Source organism: Lagenorhynchus albirostris, chromosome X (genome assembly GCF_949774975.1).
Source record: "Lagenorhynchus albirostris chromosome X, mLagAlb1.1, whole genome shotgun sequence".
NCBI classification, from domain to species: Eukaryota; Metazoa; Chordata; class Mammalia; order Artiodactyla; family Delphinidae; genus Lagenorhynchus; species Lagenorhynchus albirostris.
In genome coordinates, this window is record NC_083116.1 from 96910318 (window position 1) to 96928160 (window position 17843).

At 52.0% G+C, this 17843-nt stretch overlaps 1 protein-coding gene across 6 annotated transcripts in view; it reads left to right on the top strand.

The window, feature by feature from the left end:
• Positions 1 to 17064, top strand: part of BCOR (BCL6 corepressor) — a 45824-nt gene extending 28760 nt beyond the window's left edge. For 3 of the 6 annotated variants that reach the window (XM_060137494.1, XM_060137496.1, XM_060137495.1), the window contains 9 exons: positions 2521 to 2781; positions 3129 to 3473; positions 4068 to 4393; positions 4724 to 4978; positions 9835 to 10001; positions 11178 to 11323; positions 11736 to 11813; positions 12016 to 12172; positions 13636 to 14804. In XM_060137494.1, coding sequence (XP_059993477.1) covers positions 2521 to 2781; positions 3129 to 3473; positions 4068 to 4393; positions 4724 to 4978; positions 9835 to 10001; positions 11178 to 11323; positions 11736 to 11813; positions 12016 to 12172; positions 13636 to 13927 — 2027 coding nt within the window. In that variant the 3' untranslated portion in view covers positions 13928 to 14804. Of the gene's footprint in view, positions 1 to 2520; positions 2782 to 3128; positions 3474 to 4067; positions 4394 to 4723; positions 4979 to 9834; positions 10002 to 11177; positions 11324 to 11735; positions 11814 to 12015; positions 12173 to 13635; positions 14805 to 15350; positions 15458 to 16129 lie in introns of those variants that run through there. The other 3 variants (XM_060137498.1, XM_060137499.1, XR_009538433.1) reach the window with 2 other exon arrangements.
• Positions 17065 to 17843: the final 779 nt, after the last annotated feature.

The following is a 17843-nucleotide window of genomic DNA, read 5'->3' on the forward strand; positions in this document are numbered from 1 at the left end:
CTGGGCATGGCTCAACAGTGGTGAGGGCGCTCTGTTGCCACGGTGACTTGTATATGTTGCTATGGTGATGCTTCTGTGAGGTGATGCTATGGTACAACCATAATGAATTTGGGATATATGTGCTGTGAGTCACATGACCATGCTGCAGGGAGCAAGCATTAAACCTCAGACAATACAGCCACGTTCACATCTTGCTTAGACTGGGTGACCAAGGGCACATGGCTTCCCGCTGGGCCAGAAGTAGAAGGGCCAGAAGTAGCAATGATGGCAAAGCCTGATGGTTAGGGTCCCCGTGTATCTATTTATCTCCCCATCTCCTTTGCCCTCAAGGGTACTCCTCCTGTGGGTCGTGGTTAGAACAGTCATTGAGAAGCTCCAAGTGACACGGAGCCTCTCCCCCATAGCTGGTGGCCATGGGTATCTTGGGCAGTCGGGGTGGGTGTCCTTCAGGGTTATTACTGGCCTGGGTAAGGTCACACTAGCGTAAGGTCTTGGGGGGACCTTAGCTGAGGGGAATTGAGATCTTTGCCCTAAAAGGCTCCGGGGCTGGGGGAAGGGTGGATGGACCTAGTTTGGAAAAAGAAACTTTAAAATTGGACACGGGGGGTTCTTAAGGTAGCCCTTACCTTCCTCCATGGATCCCCTCCCACGGAGCTCTTAGGGAAGGCCGATTGGACCAGAGAAGTCCAATGGTGTAACCAGGAGGGCTCACCTCTTAAAACTTCATACATTTCAGGCCTGAAATTCAGGCTGGTCTGGCGGTCTTGGTGTCTTTTGGTTAAAGGGATCTTTCCAGCCTTTCTCTGTGCTGAGCCCGGCCCGTGATTATGAAGCCCACCCCTGGGAGGAGGCTAGCAGTAACATTCCCACTTTACAAGAGCAGCCGGAGTGAGAGTTGCAGCGCACCCTCTTCACCGGGCCTGCAGTAGCGTGGGCTGCATCACCCGTAAGCACAGGCCAGGAGTTTGGGGTTTCTCCTGCTGCCATGACAGGAGACCCTCGCGGTTGGGGTGATTCCACCATTCCGGCAAGAGTAGATAGGGATCTGTCCCACCTTGGGATACCCTTGGAGAAAAGTGGGTTCCACCATTGAGAACACAGGTCAGGCTAGCCAAGGCCAGGGTGAGGTTCATTCCCACAACTGACTGCCGTTAAATGCTGGGAATGCCCCCCAAGAGAGGCTGATCAGGGGACCAGCCGGCTGGGCAGAAGTGGGAGTGATACTTGAAGTGGTCTAGGGAGAGGAGGAGGAATGCTAGCAGCATGTGAGGGGTGTGTCCATGATTTCGTCTAGGAAAACGGGGCTGTGGGAGCTTAGCTCAGGTGTTAACGAAATACCAAACTCATACACCCACCCCCACCCCCGGCCGGTGACGGACAGGCTCATCTTCGGGGAACTCGTTAACATCACAGTGATTGTTATGGAGTTATTTGTGTGTTAGAAACAGTGTGACTAGCAAAGCGGTTGAACTGTTTCTTTGGCTAGAGCCAAAGTGAGGAGTGATGTTAGGCTGGGGTGATTGGAAGAAAAGCCCCAAGTGGATGCTAGGTTGAGCAGAGGGGGCGGAGCTGGGGTGTGAGCAGTTTAGCCCCCGCCCCCCTCCCATGAAGGGGGTTGGAGTCGAGTCTTTGAAATGTCCTTAGATGCTTGTTGCCTGGAAGGCGTGGAGAAGGAAGGCGTGGAGAAGTACCAGGTGGGGTGACGGGTGTCCCTGTGGTGTGCCTAGTGTCAACGAGGGCCTTCTTCCGAGACAGGAAGTAGGAGCAGCCCCTTGATGGCAGTGAAATGCTTTTCCCCCCACGGGCGTGGAAAGAGGACGGACGGACTTGTAGCGATCTGGTTGAGTTCTTTGAAATTGCCCCTGACCCTTGTGTGTGCACCAGGAAGCCTTTCCCTTAGCTTTGCCAGGCCGCTCTTCCCTTGGTCTCCCCAGCTTCCCAGCCTCCCACCATTCTTTCCTTACCCTCTTTCTTCACCTTTGCCCCTGCTGACCCAAGTGAACATTGGTGCTCTCTCTGTGTAGACGACATTTGGGGGACATTTGGTCTCTTTATGACATCGGCCTTTTCTGTTTATTAGAAGGTAATGACCTCAGCAGCTGTTTCCATAGTAATTTGTAGCTCTGCCCTGGATTGGTTGGATCTTACTGTGAGGTCACTCACCCTCAGTTGAAGAGTAAGCCACCCTGGAGAGTTAGGCAGTTAGGGAGTTAACATCTCACGTGCCTATAGGAGGGTCATCTAGGCGCCTCTCCTTGAATCACTACTGCTCCAGCTATGAACCGGAGGAAGGGAAATTGTGAGTGGGCTACACGCCTCATTTTCTGCTTTCTTTGCTGGTTGTGTTCAGCTGCCCTTCCTTTGGGACGTTGTCTTTCTGAGGGTTTTGTGCTTCCTGCGTGCGAGGCCCCTGGTCTCCAAAGGAGGGTCTGTTGGTAGCAGATTGCCTTGGGCATGGGGGTCCTGCCTGCTCCTGGTGACCTGTGTTCCCTCCTTTCCGGGTTGTCTCCTCTCCCCTAGGCGAGTATAGTGCTGGAAACAAACACGACCCCTTCGAAGCCCCAGAGGACAGAGATCTTCCCGGGGAGAAGTACTTCATGGACACGGAGCCTGCCAGCGAGCCCCCCGCCGACCAGGCGGCCCCGGACGTGCCACGCAGCCCCACCCTCCGGCTGGACAGAAAGCGCAAGGTCTCTGGCGACAGCAACCACACCGAGACCACTGTGGAAGAGCTCCCGGAGGACTCTCTGCTGAAAGCCAAGCGGAGACGGGTCTCCAAAGGTGAGCTCGGTTTGGCTTCGGGCCCGCAGGGCACCCCGCGGAAGTCCTGGAGCGGAGCAGTGGAAAGTTCCAGTCCCACCCTGGAGCCCTGGGGGAGCCACTCACACCTCCCCACCCCCCCCACCCCACCCCCACCCCCCACCCCCCCAAAGCCAGGTGCCGGGGCTGGAGCCCAAAGATGGCCAAAGGCAAGTAGGCCCCCTTCCGAGACTTGGTGACAAGTTCCAGCCAACACAGTGACCACACCCCCTCCCCTCCCCCACCCCTCTTAGTGATGTGTAAGACAGTTTGTTCCCCCCCACCCCCCGGGGGGCTTCTTCATTAATTTGTAGTTATTTCTCCATTAGATGACTGGCCTGAGAGGGAAATGACAAACAGTTCCTCTAACCACTTAGAAGAGCCACATTGTAGTGAGCTGACCAAGCTGAAGGTGTGCATTGAATTAACAGGGCTCCATCCCAAAAAGCAACGCCACTTGCTGCACCTTAGAGAACGGTGGGAGCAGCAGGTGTCGGCAGCAGAGAGCAAACCTGGCCGGCAGGGCAGGAAGGAAGTGACCCAGGCGGTTCAGCCTGCGGTCACCCCCCAGGGCAATAGCATCTCCGAAGAGAAACCTGGCAGGAAAAGGGCAGAGGCCAAAAGCAACAGAAGCTGGTTGGAGGAGTCAGTTAAACACACTGGCAATGAACAAGGTACGCACGGGGCGGGGGGCGCTCCTGGAGGGTGGATCACCCGCCCTCTGTGGGAAACGGCCCTGGAGGGGACCTGAGCGCCATCCAAGTTGACAAGAGTAGCGTGTGGCGAGCGGGGAGTTTTCTTCATGAGGTCCTTTCAGCCTGCACACTTCCTTATGGAATGTACAGTGAGGCGGGAGCTCGGCTTCCTCATTACCCAGCCCGCGGCTGGGCAGGAAGGGAAGTCTTGGGTGACCCCGGGCGCTTGTCAGCGTCCTCGTTCCAGCCTCAGGCTGTCCCCAGTCGCCCTGTCCCGAGCACCCAGGCCCCCCATGGGTGGGGACGGGAGCGCACGAAGGGCTGGCTTCTGCCCTCTCTTGCGGCCCTTTGAAGCACCTTGCCATTTGGCGTTTCGTGGGTTAAGCTATTTGCCGGTTGAATGTGGGATAATTAAAATATTAATGCTTTGAAAACATAATTGGTGTATCTTTAAAAACTGAAGCCGCTCCAATGATCAGTGCTAACAATGGGCTTTTCTTTCCTCACTGGCTACAACTGTGTAACGCCCGCTTCTTCTCCCCCTGCCTCCGCCCTCCCCCCCTGTGGCTTCAGCCTTGCCTGTGTTCTCCGGCTCTCCGCCCGTGAAGGGCCTTTCATCCACCAATGCAAGCGGCCGAAAGCAGACTCAGCCAGGCTGCACGCCAGCCTCAGGACTGCCTACCAAACATGACCAAGTTAAAGAAAGCCAGAAGACAGATGTGGTGTGCATGGACGTCGAAGAGGACTGCCAGGCCACGTCCCTGCTGCAGAAATACACCGACAACAGCGAGAAGCCATCCGGGAAGCGACTGTGCAAAACCAAGCATCTGATCCCTCAGGAGCCCAGGCGGGGCTTGCCGCTGCCAGGGGACTACTACGTGGACAATGCCGATGGCAAGGTACCTCTTGCCCCCGGCTCTCCCCCGCCCCCCGGGCCCGTGCGAGCACAGCCCGCCTGCCTACTTCTCTGCTTCTGGGGACAAAGCTTTCCTTTTCCTGAACCCCTCCCCCCAGAACGTCACTGCCCCTTCCTAGGGGACCTGTCTCCTGGGTGGTGGTGAAGTTTCCAGCTAGTAAAAATGCAACCCCTTCCTCCCACCCCGCCTCCCCGAGACAGAGAGGAGGAAAAGTGCTTTCCTCCACTCAGGTTTGTAACTCAGGGAGGAGGGGAACCAGGCGGGTGGTGGAAGGACAGCCTGAAATGTGTGCGCCGTGTGGTTTCGTGATAGGTGACCGTCCGGAGATTTCGAAAGCGGCCTGAGCCCAGTTCCGACTATGATCTTTCGCCGGCCAAGCAGGACCAGAAGCCCTTGGACCGCTTGCAGCAACTGTTACCACCTTCCCAGGCCTCGCAGCTGACATGCTCGAGCTCCCCTCCAGAGACCACCCAGTCCCGCCCAATGCCACCGGAAGCGCGGAGACTCATCGTCAATAAGAACGCGGGCGAGACCCTCCTACAGCGGGCCGCCCGGCTTGGCTACGAGGTGAGCGTCCTCGTGGGTGCCCCGGATTCAGGATCCGCCGGCTGCTGCTCCTCGGGTGGGAGACGCACTGGCTGGGGATGGGGGGCGGGTCTCAGAGCCACGTGGCGGGCTGGGCTGGGCGTTCCAGCAGAACGTTTGTGTTGCGCCCCCACCCCCGCTCACACTGCCGGCTCTTCGGTGGCTTGTTCAGTCGTGGTGTGAAAAGAAAGGCAGGCCTCTCTGATGTTCCGTTCACGTTCAGGCAGGTAGGCTGCTTCGGCCAGTCCGGCTCACTTATCTCTGATATAAAATCTGACCTAACCCAGGGCTTGGCGACCAGGGGAATTTTAATGAGCCCTTTTGGATCCCGAATAGCAAGAGAGAGGGTAGTTATTAGCTCTATTGGGTTACTTGTGCTGTTTGGGGCGGGGTGATGCCCCTGTGGGGTAGCGGGTGGGAAGTGTCTGTGCAGAGTAGGGGTGGGAGTGGGGCAGACCTGAGCAGTCTCTTTCTGGGAGGGCACAGGAGCCGAGGGCTGATGGGCGGGGGGGGGGGGTGTTGAGCCTTGCACAGAACTCCCTGTCCACACCGCTGTATCCCAACCCAGCACGGCTGATGACAGTGATAGTCTCTATTGCTAGAGCAACGTAGACAGAAAGTTAGCTGATATCTTTCTAAGCCCGTGTGATCTGTAGTAACTCCTTTCACCCTTTTAACATCTTCACGTGGGAGTAACGAGTACTAGCCCACTCTCGGATGAGGAAACTGAGCCCCAGAGGGGTTAGCTGATGCCCGTACAGGTAGCCCGTACAGTACTGCACAGCCCACCACTCCCCACCACGCTTCTCGCCAAGACTGGCTCACATTGGAGTTGCCCTTTTTACAGTTCAAAACCTCTGTGAGACAGATTACTCCCTCTGCCCTGTGCAGTTCCCCCACCATACTTGTCAGTAGGAATTGTGATGTAATAGCCCACAGGGCAAAGGCATTTTTTTGTGCTGGCATCAGCCCTCTGGGAGTTGAATGGTGACGGTAAAATGCGGCTCAGCAGGCTGAGGGTGGAGGTGTGGACGAGCACTGGGGCGGCAGGACCCAGGCTGGCCCGGAGCCCTGGCGCCCACACCCTCAGCCAGCTCTGTGCCCCTGTTCCCCGTCTCCCCCCCCCCGCCCCCGCCACCGTCCATAGTGCCGTGAGCCCTTCGAGGTGAGCCTGCCTTGGCCCTAAGACATGACTGTGGGCGGGAAGTTGGAAGCTCTAGGGCTATGCTTAGTTTGGGGGGGTTTTTTTGGTCGTTGGTTGAATGTGCTGTTGTTTATATCTACACGTCTCTTGGAGACCTCTCCACTAGCTAGAGAGCACTTCCTGGTAGTTAGCACGGTTACTTGGAGGTGAAGTCCAAGGAGCGCGCAGTTGGTTTCCCAAGAGCCGAGAGCAGCAGCACCTAGGAGGACAGAGCAGACAGACGTCGCACAGAGTGCTGAGCTAGACCCCCCGTGGTTGAGAAAATAGACTCCTTGCTTCCAGCAAACGCTGGAGGTGGGCGGGGAGCCCCCTAACCCCAACTTTTGGGTTAGGGTTGAGAAAATAGATTCCCGCTTCCAGCAAATGCTGGAGATGGGGGGGCGGGGTGCTCCTGCACCCGCCGTGGAGGGCGGGGCTCCTAGCCCCACCTGTGAACTTGGCATCATTTCCAGCAGTCTCCCTTTGGGACCAGAGACCTCAGAAGACCCTCGTTGGTCCTCTAAGACAGTTTCCATTTCAGTTTGGTGGGTCTGAGGCCTGGACCAAGGGGCACTTGATCCATACTTTTTCAGGCTACCTGGCCCTTGATCGCACAGGAAGCCTTGGGAATGTTTATGGTGGGATTTGGTTTTTTCTTCAAATGTAAATTTCAATATGTAGATTACACAGATCACCAGTTTTGATGCTGAACGTTGTGACAAGTAGATGAACGCTTTCAACTTTGAGTCCAACTTTCTGGGATTTCTCTGGGCAGAATTTTAAATGTTGGGATGATGGCCCAGTTGGGAGATGGGGCAACTTAAACCTTTTAAAATTGAAGGACAGTTTGCTTAACCAGATAAGGGTGCGGTTTGGGAGGGTTTTCCTGAAGTTTTGTCTTCAGCATTCTTGGTGGTTTTCTTCTGCTTAGCCAAAGATACCATGTGCGGTATAAAGGCGGTCTGAGCTTTATGTCGTGATAATCTGGTTCTGGAAGTCTAGAAACACACTCTGGCTTCAGATCCGCGTTCAATAGATCACTTGCGTGGCCAAAGACCTCAAACCTTTCCCTCCCGGGAAAAAGGCTTCTATTTCTTCGGCTAAAACGCCAGTGTGCGACCACGTGCTTGTGCCTTTAGCGGTGATGGTTAAATTTTCTATGAATTGAATAAATCATGTTTTTTAAAAAGTTAATGAGGCATTTAATTAATTAATAACGTCGGGTTTATGGCCTTTATGGTTACATTTTGCGGGTAATGGCATTCGGCTTATAGCCGCTTAACAGACAGTTGTCCAACAAAAGCAGTTTGATTTTGCTTGGGAATGGGTGGGCTGCCCTTCAAACACTCCCGTTTATTTCTAGCGGAGAAAATAAACCAAGAAATGTGTTGCGTAGACAGACTCGCCCCACCTCTTCACCTTTCAGTTAGAGAAACTGTTGGTGACGACGGTTGCCATCCATTTAGACGCCATCACCCTCCTAGCTAGGAGAGTGTAGTTAGCCCACTTGACCCCCAACAGAGAAGGCCTGTGGGATGCTCGTCACAGCTGGATTGCATCCCTCTAACTGGGGCCCTCTTGGGCCTTTTGAATCTTCCCAGCTGACCAGGTACCAAGGACCTGAGTTACAGGTCTAGTAGTTCACGTTAATTGAACTTGGGGTTTAATATCTCTGGGCCTCAGTTTCCAAGTGTTGAATGAGGAGGATAGTACTACCTTCCTTTCCTGATATCTCCTGGGTTCCCGTGGGTGACAGAAGACGTGGTATCAACGTGGTTGAGTTAGGACAGCCCGTGGCAAAATGTCTGACCTGGCCGTGGGGCTACTGCTGCCTTTGCTGCCATCTTCCAGGAGGAGAAGAGAGTTGACTTACCCATCAGCTTGGACGGCCTTTCGTTTCTAGGTACCCTTGAATCGGCCCTAGCAGTGATGAAGGTTTCCAGGTGAAGGCCATGATTGTCACAGCAAATAAACCCAGGGTTGAGTAAATTGATCTGTGCACAGCAGTTGGTGGCGTTCAGACCTGATCCCAGAGCCACGTGACAGGGCCTCTCCCTGGCTGGGGCACACAACTCATTAGCTTGCAGCCGTCCACTCAAGTCTGGCTGGTGAGGGCCTGCTGAAAGAGCAGCAGCTTCATGCGGTATCCTGGATACCAGGGCTCGGGGCAGGTGGCCTGGGAGCCCAGAGGATTGTGGGCTTTACGGCAGGTTGGGATCTGAGCGGAGAAACGCATTCGTGGGCGTGCCTTTTTTCTTCCTCCTCTTGTTTTGGAAGGGAGCTGCCGCAGTGACCTGAAGTAACAGGGCACCGATGGCCAGGTTTACCAGCATGCCCCATTAGGTTCACGTGGTGAGCAAATGGAACATTCTGGTTCGCTCCCAAGTGAGTGGCCACCTTTGATTGGCGTGTCCTCCAAAGGGCATAAAAGGTTTCACAGAACCCATCTCGCACTTACGGGCGGCTAGAATGACCCCCGTTTTAGGTTTAACAGATGAGTTGCCTGAGAGATGTCACAAGGAGGCCTGCTCTGACCCCGTCCCATCCCCCCTTACCCAGTAGACCATGTGTTGGGCCACATGCAAGTTCTGCCTACTCCCAGCTCTCAGAACCTGACAGCTCTCTGCTGGGCATGACTTAACCAGTATAAACAGTATAACGTATTTTCTGGTGGCAGACGTTTTCGACGTGTTTGAAAACTTTCTTAAGGTGATAAAACATTGAATAAATTACTGCTCTGCTTACTGGGAGTGGCTCATATTAATATTTTAACAAGCCAAAGAAATAAGATTAAGAACAGTGATTCTGATGCACAGCGTTGACACAGAACACCTTCGGAGCGGGGGAGGGTGAACGTTTTATTTGATTCTTAAAATGTGGAGGTTGCAGCCTGTGGTATAGCAGGTTCCTGTCATTAACTGGAGTAAATATGAAAATATTAGACTGATTCTGCCCCGAGAAGCTGGAGTGAAGCAAAATACAGGGTGGGCTTATTGGAAGCATTTTGTGTCATTCCTCGAGGATGGAGAGAGAGAGCTTCTCTTTAACTCTACTTAACATACAAACAAGAGCGTCTGAGGCCCAGGTTCTGATTTGGGGTCTTAACAGGGGGCGCGAAGATGTAGCCGACCTGGGTGTCCCTCCTCGAAGCTGGGGATGTTCTCTGGCTGACTTACGCTCTCTTTAAGCGTTGGTCGGCCATACTTTGATCTAAACTTGTGTTATCACCCACTGCCACCGACTGAACGGACCCATCAAGTGAGGATGGTCTGTGCTTGGCGATGTGGCATCTAAGATGTTAGCAGCCGTGACACCTCTGTACCGGTCACGTCGGCCCCTGGGCTGAGGGCTTTCGACGCTCTCCGAATGCGTCCTCTCAGCAGCCCTGTGGACGCTTGGAGAAGTTCAAGGGGAACTTGCCCATGGCCAGGCCACTGGTGCAGCAGAGCCTTAGACAACACTGTCTGCATCTCCAAGCCCTTCGCACGCACTCTTGCCTCCCACCAAGATGCCTGCCGCCTGCCCGCGCCATGGTGGGCTTTTGGACCCACGGATGTATGCCTTTGAAAGTGGGCACCGCCAGCCTATGGAGAGGTCACCCTTGCAAGGTTCACTGTATGGTGGTCTGATGGCATCTCCTCTCCTCTCCCTGTAGGAAGTGGTCTTGTACTGCCTGGAGAACAAGATTTGTGATGTGAACCACCGCGACAACGCGGGTTACTGTGCCCTGCACGAGGCTTGTGCAAGGGGTTGGCTCAACATTGTACGACACCTCCTTGAATATGGCGCCGATGTCAACTGCAGTGCCCAGGATGGAACCAGGTCTGTGGCGGTCTTGCTCTTGGCCTGGCCCTGCTGGGGCGTAGGCAGCGGTTCTCAGGGTGTGCGGGGAACCCCAGAAGGAAAGATGGAGAGTGAGTGCCATGTAAGCACACTGAGGGCGGAGTCCTCTAGAATGGAATCGGACAGATCTTTCTGGCAAATTTCCATAGAACTTTAAAACTTTGTGACGCTGTTATTGCAGGGACAGAAGTCCCTGAAAATGTTGGGCCTGCCTGAATAATCTTTTAAGACCCTGGACTCTCCACCAGCGTCTGTTGAATCACAATATTTAAAATATACGTGAGTTGAAAGTGCTCGGAGTACAGACAGGTCCAATGGCGACTGGCTTGATAGGACCTGCCGTGTCCACCCACATCCCCGGGCCTGGCCCCCACTCTGTCCTTGACCTCGGTTTAGTGGCCAGAGGCCCAGGTCTGAGTCAGCCCGAGCATCTTCCTGGTTGTGCCTGGGATGCTACCACGAGGCAGGGCACTGGTGCTTTCCTGACAGTCATAAAATTAGCAAAACCGAAAGGTATTGGGTGGTTCACGGTTTCCAAATAGCATTCTTTCTGGATGGGACTGCGGACAGTGCTCCTGACGCCAGCGGACACAGGCAGGAGGACTCTGTACCCTCCTGAGGACTTGCCCTGCCTGTCGACTGCTTCTGGGCGAGAGGGTTGATCTCTCATCTCCAAGTTGGTTTCAGGAGAGGTTCCACTTTGCCCCTAGTTTCTTTTACAAACTGCACTTTTTTTCGTTTTGTTTGTAATGGTATAACGATTGCTTGTCGTATGGGCTTCCGTGATGCTGCGATTCTCCCCCCCACCCCGCCGTAAGTTATCTTCTTACAGTCTGTCACTATTTAAGTTCATTGGAAACCTTCTCATCGTGGCCTGAGTTCCTCCTTGGACTGTGCATTAAGAGAGATTTGCATTTAAGAATTAGGCCTGAGATAGTCCCTTCACCTGTCCCGTAAAGGGTTATGTGTCGAACTAACAGAGTCACGGGCCAGTCACAGTGCCTCCGTTCCCTTCGTGGAATGGCAGTGACCGTACACTCGCCTCCTCGGTGAAATAGCGCGCCTACAAGGCTTGGCCGCACACGCTCGATTTGGCCCTGCGTCGCTAGAAGCACGCGTCGCGTGCACAAGTGTAATCCCCCGCACCTCTCCTAGGCCTCTCCACGATGCTGTCGAGAATGATCATCTCGAAATTGTCCGCTTGCTCCTCTCCTATGGTGCTGATCCCACCTTGGCTACATACTCAGGTAGAACCATCATGAAAATGACCCACAGTGAACTTCTGGAGAAGTTCTTAACAGGTATGACGGAGATCAAGAAACGGTCTTGTTCAAGCATCTAGACGGTGACTTCACAGGCTTTCACCTGGCTTCCCCCTAGCCCCACCCCTCCGTTTACCCTAAGTGACACTTTACCGGGAAAAGTGGCCTCACGTTAGTCTGTCAAAGAAGAGATGCATACTTTGAGTTTGGCAAGGGAGTGCTGGAAAACTCCTAGCTAGCCAGGCTAGCTTTTGTTTGGCAGGCTGGGGCGCTGAGGCGGGCAGTCCCTCAGGGAGGTGGGTGGACGCGTGGGTAGGTTTCAGTCAGATACCTGGAGGCGTGTGCAACACCAGCCCCAGCGTGAGACGTTCCCGAACTCCAGCAGCGTTTGCCTCTTGCCAGCAGGCGTTATCTTGTTTCTCTCTCTCCCTCTCTCCCCCTCTCTCTCCAGACTATTTAAACGACCTGCAGGTTCCTGATGACTATGACCCCAGTGGCTCTTGGGAGTTCTACGGCAGCTCTGTGTGTGGTGAGCAGCCTTGTTCGTTTCATTTGGGCGGGATGTGCGCGAGTTACAGAACGTTTCTCTCTGGTGCGGGCGAGGGCTTGCGGGGGTGGTGGTGCTGTGAGCAGGGCTCACTCGGGAGATAATTTTTCCAGGGTCCTTTTTGGAGAACAGCTGGAATCGTGCTCCAGCTCACTGACCTCTCTCTTGTTTGCCTCCCGGATAGAACCAGATGATGAAAGTGGTTACGATGTTTTAGCAAATCCCCCAGGACCGGAGGACCAGGATGACAGCGACGAGGCCTATGGTGACCTATTCGAATTTGAATTTTCCGAAAGCCCCCTTTTGCCATGTTACAACGTCCAGGTGTCCGTCGCTCAGGGGTGAGTGTGGCCAGCGTGTGGTGGAGAGCCAGCCCAGCTGCTCTATGGGGTGGCAGGAGTTAGAAATCCCCTTCAGCAGATGAAGGTGGATGGGTGGGGGGTGAGTGAATTCCTCACCAAGTGTCCACCGACCTCACATAATGCAGTAGAGCTTTTCCAGAAAAGTGTCGGGGATGGGAGGGCTCCCCAGCAAACTGCCTTCATTGGAACACACCCCTAGGGCCCAAAGGACACGGGAGTCAGTGACTGGAATTGCACAGTTGCAGTCACTAAACTCTTGGGGAAGGGATCCTCCCCAAACGGCTACCGTAGGGGCCTTCCAAGGCGCGTGAGGTCCACGGGACGATACTGATGTACCCCTCTTCTCGTATAAGATTAGAGAAAGCCATATGTGGCACCTGGGATCTTATGTGTCTTCAGATTTGCTTAGATCGAGTCTTGTCCCCACGGTCGGGCCGCTGTGCCCCATGACCAGCCCTTCGGAGTGAACACGTCAGGAGACCTTGCTCTGCTGTGTGTTGACCCTGATGCCTAAGGAGTAGCGTCCTCCTTGGACTCTGAGGCTGGGAACGTGTCTGCCTTTGTGGTGACATTCTATTCGGGACGGAGGTCATAAAGCGTGGCAGGGCACCAGGAAGGATTGCACCGCCTCCCTTCTCGAAAGAGCCTCACTCCCGGAAGCATTGAGGGGCGGGCTGGAGGTGTGGGAAAGGAAGGGAAAGCCAGGGGACCTCAAGTGAGGGCCGGAGGGGAGGAGAGATCAAAGAGGTGTTTGCCATCTCCCTTGGGTTGGCATACAGACTGGTTTTCCCCAGTAAGTTTTCCCCAGTGCACTTACTTGGAGAGGGGTGACCTGAGCTGTGACCAGAGCCAGGGCAGCACCGGGGTGGCCTGCAACGAGGCTCGTTCAGGGACACTGCTCCTTCTTTTGTCTAAGTTGGCTGATCCGCCCTAGATGGTCTCTTAACACATGCACACGAGTCCAGAGTTCCCCCCCAGAAGTAGATCTTCCGGGCTTCCCTGGTGGCGCAGTGGTTAAGAATCTGCCTGCCGATGCAGGGGACACGGGTTCGAGCCCTGGTCCGGGAAGATCTCACATGCCACGGAGCAACTAAGCCCGTGCGCCACAGCTACTGAGCCTGCGCTCTAGAGCCCACGAGCCACAGCTACTGAAGCCCGTGCGCCCAGAGCCCGTAACAAGAGAACCCACCGCAGTGAGAAGCCCGCTCGCCGCAACTAGAGAAAGCCCGTGCGCAGCAACAGACCCAACGCAGCCAAAAATAAATAAATAAATAAAATTTAAAAAGAAGTAGATCTTCTCAGGACAGTGAGAAGTGGGGTGGGGGTGGGGTAATCAAAGTGGAAGTAACGGGCCCTTTCACCGCCAGGAGACGGGTAGTTCATAGTTGGGAGCGCTTCTAATTTTGCCGGAAACTCAAACCACTGTCCTTTCTCTGGTGCAGGCCTCGGAACTGGCTGTTGCTGTCAGACACGCTCAAGAAATTGAAAATGTCCTCCCGCATATTCCGCTGCAATTTCCCAAATGTAGAAATTGTCACCATTGCGGAGGCCGAGTTCTACCGGCAAGTGTCAGCAAGTCTCTTATTCTCTTGCCCCAAAGACCTGGAGTCCTTTAATCCGGAAAGTAAGGAGCTCTTAGATCTGGTGGAGTTCACGAACGAGCTTCAGACTCTGCTGGGCTCATCCATGGAGTGGCTCCACCCCAGCGACATGGACTCAGACGACTACTGGTGAGCTCGCCGGGGCCCGCCGTGTACAGTGTGTCATAGTGTTAATCCTTGTGCATATGTGTCATAATACGACTATTTCTGTAAAGAAAGGACACTATTACATATGAAATATCTCTTCTTTATATAAGAGACACGACTCCAGTCGGAAGGACTTAGAAACATGTTTTTTCTTTTTAAACTTTTAAGTCAGTTTTTATGAAGTTGTTATAATGTTTCTTTACTTTTCAATGCACACATGCTTTGGGATATGTTTGTTTTTACTCGGAACAATTGTTTCTTTTCTTTTTTAAGGAGAAAAAAAAAATAAGGAAAAGGAGCTCCACACTTTGACTTAATTTCGTACAAAGCTCCGACGACAGAGGCCATAACTGTTGAGAGTGTGGTCAGAACCGTGTGGTTGGTTTGGGGGGTTGAATTCGGGGAAGGCACTTGGCGACGTTTTAACTTTATGTTTTGTTTACAGAGTACCTGCTCAGGCCAGGTCAATGCTATTGGATGTGATCCAGTAGTGTGTAATATAAATTCAAACCATATCCACACACAACAACTAATTGTATGAAACTTTTATATCCTAATTTAAAAGCTGTGAAATTAGTTTTCACGCATCAAACCGGATTGTTTATATGTTTAAACATTTTATGCTCTTATTTAAAGAAGACTTCGAGCTATTTTTTTCTGTACCCTGTAAAATACTGAAAACTAACATAATATGTTGAAGTTGCTTGAAATTGTACATAAAACTAAAATTTTCTGAATTGTGTGTTTATGTTTGAAATCTGTGTTTTAACTTTGTAAGTAAATTCTCTGCCTTTGTATTTATATTTTACAAAAATTTTCTTAAAAGGCAATAAACCTGTTGAGGAAAGGAGAAGATTGAAGTACCTTGTTTCCTATGTATTTTCCTAAAACATTACTGTTGTCACAATTTTTTTTTAAGCGGTGTTGACGGTCGGTTCCCCATAGATAACTTTAGGGCGATTTATAGTCTCTATGAACTGAAACAGACTAGAGGATTTCAGGGGAGTGAGACTCTGAAGACAATTTGAAGTTCTATCCTGAAAACTCAATTCATAGACATATATGTTAATGTTTCTCAGATCCTTCTCAACCCTGTCTCCTCTGATGCCCTAGCAGGCTTTTACATTGCCTTTGACCCTGATGGACTACAGTAGCTTCATCGTGGCCAACCCTTTATCTTTAGGAAGACTTTTTCCAGAAACAAGACTTTCATTGTGTCACTTCTCCCTCCAGACCTCATGTTTTTCTGTTACCTTTTAACATGAAGTCCAAACCCGCTTGGCCCAATAGTCAAGGCTTGTAGTTTTGACCACTCAGCTACTCTACTGCTCTTACTTCTTGCAGCAGTATCCCTGTTGGGTACTATCAATTTCTGTCCTACATCCTTTTAATTCCTTCTTTCATTGCAGAGGCTAGAAACCTGAACACCACTAGACTCCCTTGCCGCTAGAATTCTGAATGGTCGGTTTGGAAGGCAGAGCGAGGTAGAGGCATCTTCCTGCTCTACTGGCTGCTGGTAAGAAGGGTTAGGGAGACATGCTGGCCAGTTTTAGTGACTTGACCAGCCTTCCAACACTGGGTCTTCAGCTTTGTGGGTAATGAGACGCAGTAGTGATTGTGGTGACGCCAGGATGACAACCTCAGCAGACTGTTCTTAAATCCAGTGGTTCCGGTGTCATCCCCGATTCACATTCCTCTAGCCCAGCATCTGATTCCTTGTATCAAGTCCACTTGGGATCAGAATGCCCTTAGCGCTTGTCAGTCTTGCAACGAACCCTGAGAACACCTAGGCAGAGTAGACGGAAGGGGCCACGGCGATGATGTACTGGAGTGGGGTCGTGAAGTATGCAGAGGGAGGGGACCTGCAAGCTCTGTGACCTGGCAGGTGGGAAAAGTGAGCCATGTTTGGGAATGGGGAAACCCAGCACTGTCAGAGGTGGAAATGAGAGAGCCCATTGTTGGTGAGTACCAGATGATGCTTGGGCTGTATCCTGAAGACAAAAGGGAACCGACAGTGTTCTTGATTTACTAATGTTTTGATCATAAACAAGTACACTTTCATCGCTTTAAAGAAAAATCCCAGCATTTCAGAAATAGAGGTTCTTGTCATCCCAAGCCAACCCTTCCTCCCATTCCCCACTCCGGAGTTAAAACCAGTGTTCACAGTTTGCTGAATATTGTTTATTAGGAAGTCATCTGACACAACAGGAGAGAAAGACAAAGTAAATAGCAAGACCTGAAGAAATGATCGAAACGAAAGAATACCAGTGAGCCTGAACTTCTATAGGTAACGAGGAGCTCCTAAGAGCCCAAATAAAAGCAACGAAAAACTCCAAGTTACTTCGCTGTTTGTATTTGTGCTGGCAGTACGGGGGGGGCCCGAGACCAACTGAGGTTCTATCCTGGATGAAGGTCATTTTATTAATAAAGCCAAGAAAATAAGTGAGAGCCACAGGTTTAAGGGGTGCAGGGGAAGTAAGTAATGGGCTCGGTTTAGGAGACATTTCAGGTTGTGGTTTATGCGGTTGGAGGAGGTGTTGTTGAGTTAGAACATTTATTGTAAGAACCATCAGGGTGTTAGAAAACGTGGACAGAGAATAACTAGGGTATCTGACCCAGGGTATAGATGAGCTGCCCATGGCCTAGAGAAGTTTGGATGTCAAGGAATTCCCCATGGGTAAAGAGGAGGTACCATAGGTGTAGACGCCCCCGCCCCCTGCCCCCCCCTCCAATGGGAGCAGAGGGAGTGCACCCGCTGGGCGTAGAGGAGCCCTCCACAGTGAAGATAGGGTATAAATGAGGTCATACTGGCTGCAGCGGGCTCCCAGGTATAGATTCGCTCATACTGCTTACCAAGGTGGAGAGTAGAAGTATGATTCTTCTGAAGGTGCCTCTAAAGGTCAAGGTCATTCCCTTTGTCTGGTCCTACCTCCTGGCTACAATGTGGTTGGGACCGCTATAGCCACAGCACCCACCCTGGACCATGAGGCATGGAAGTCAAGCACTCAGTGTATTTGGAGGAGCCTGGGTACCCGAGGACCTAGTGGCACAGAGCCACCATACCAGCCCTGCCCTGCTCTGCCTGCCTTTTTATGTTTGAGAAAAATAAACAGTTCTGTTGAAGCCACTGTTATTTTGAGTTTTTCTACGACTCCCACCAAATCTGATCTTAATATGCTTATCATCTGTGTGCACTTGGGCATCTTCCTCTTTCAGCCTCATCAAATTGGCCCAAGAGTGTAACAGCAAAGGAGTGAAAACACCCAAATCACCGTCAGCCGGGCCCTGTCTGAAGTAACAGTGGTACATCTGCACAGTGGGTACTGTGCAACTGTACAAGGAATTGAGAGCTAGCTCTGAATTGCTTTAGAAATGGTTACCTCTGGGTGAAGAAGAACAAGGTGCCAGGAAAAGGGGTGGAAACTTCACTTCTCTGAATGTTCTTATAGTATCGATCTGACTTTAGAGTTTACATAATTATAAACCAAAAGCAATGTCAAATCAAAAAGCAAAATGAAACCAACCTTAACTATCCAGTCAGAAGCATAACCACGTGGAAAGGAACTACTTCAAGTGACTTTAAAACACAACAAAGTGATTGTATAATCCCTTGCCCTAAGGACAAAAAAGTACAGAAACGGTTTAGATTATTTTCACTAATCCTATCCTTGGCGATAGTGTCAGCATTGTTATGCTGTCCTGTTTGTGTCCTGAGATGAAGCAAAAAGTATTTGGCATGGTTGAGATCTGGGATTTTTAGCATGGGAGAAAGGAGATGCAAATATAGGATTGGTGAGTTTAAATAGAAATTGTGTAGTCCTTGGGAATTCCCTGGCAGTCCAGTGGTTAGGACTCCATGCTTTCACTGCTGAAGGTGCGGGTTCGATCCCTGGTTGGGGAAC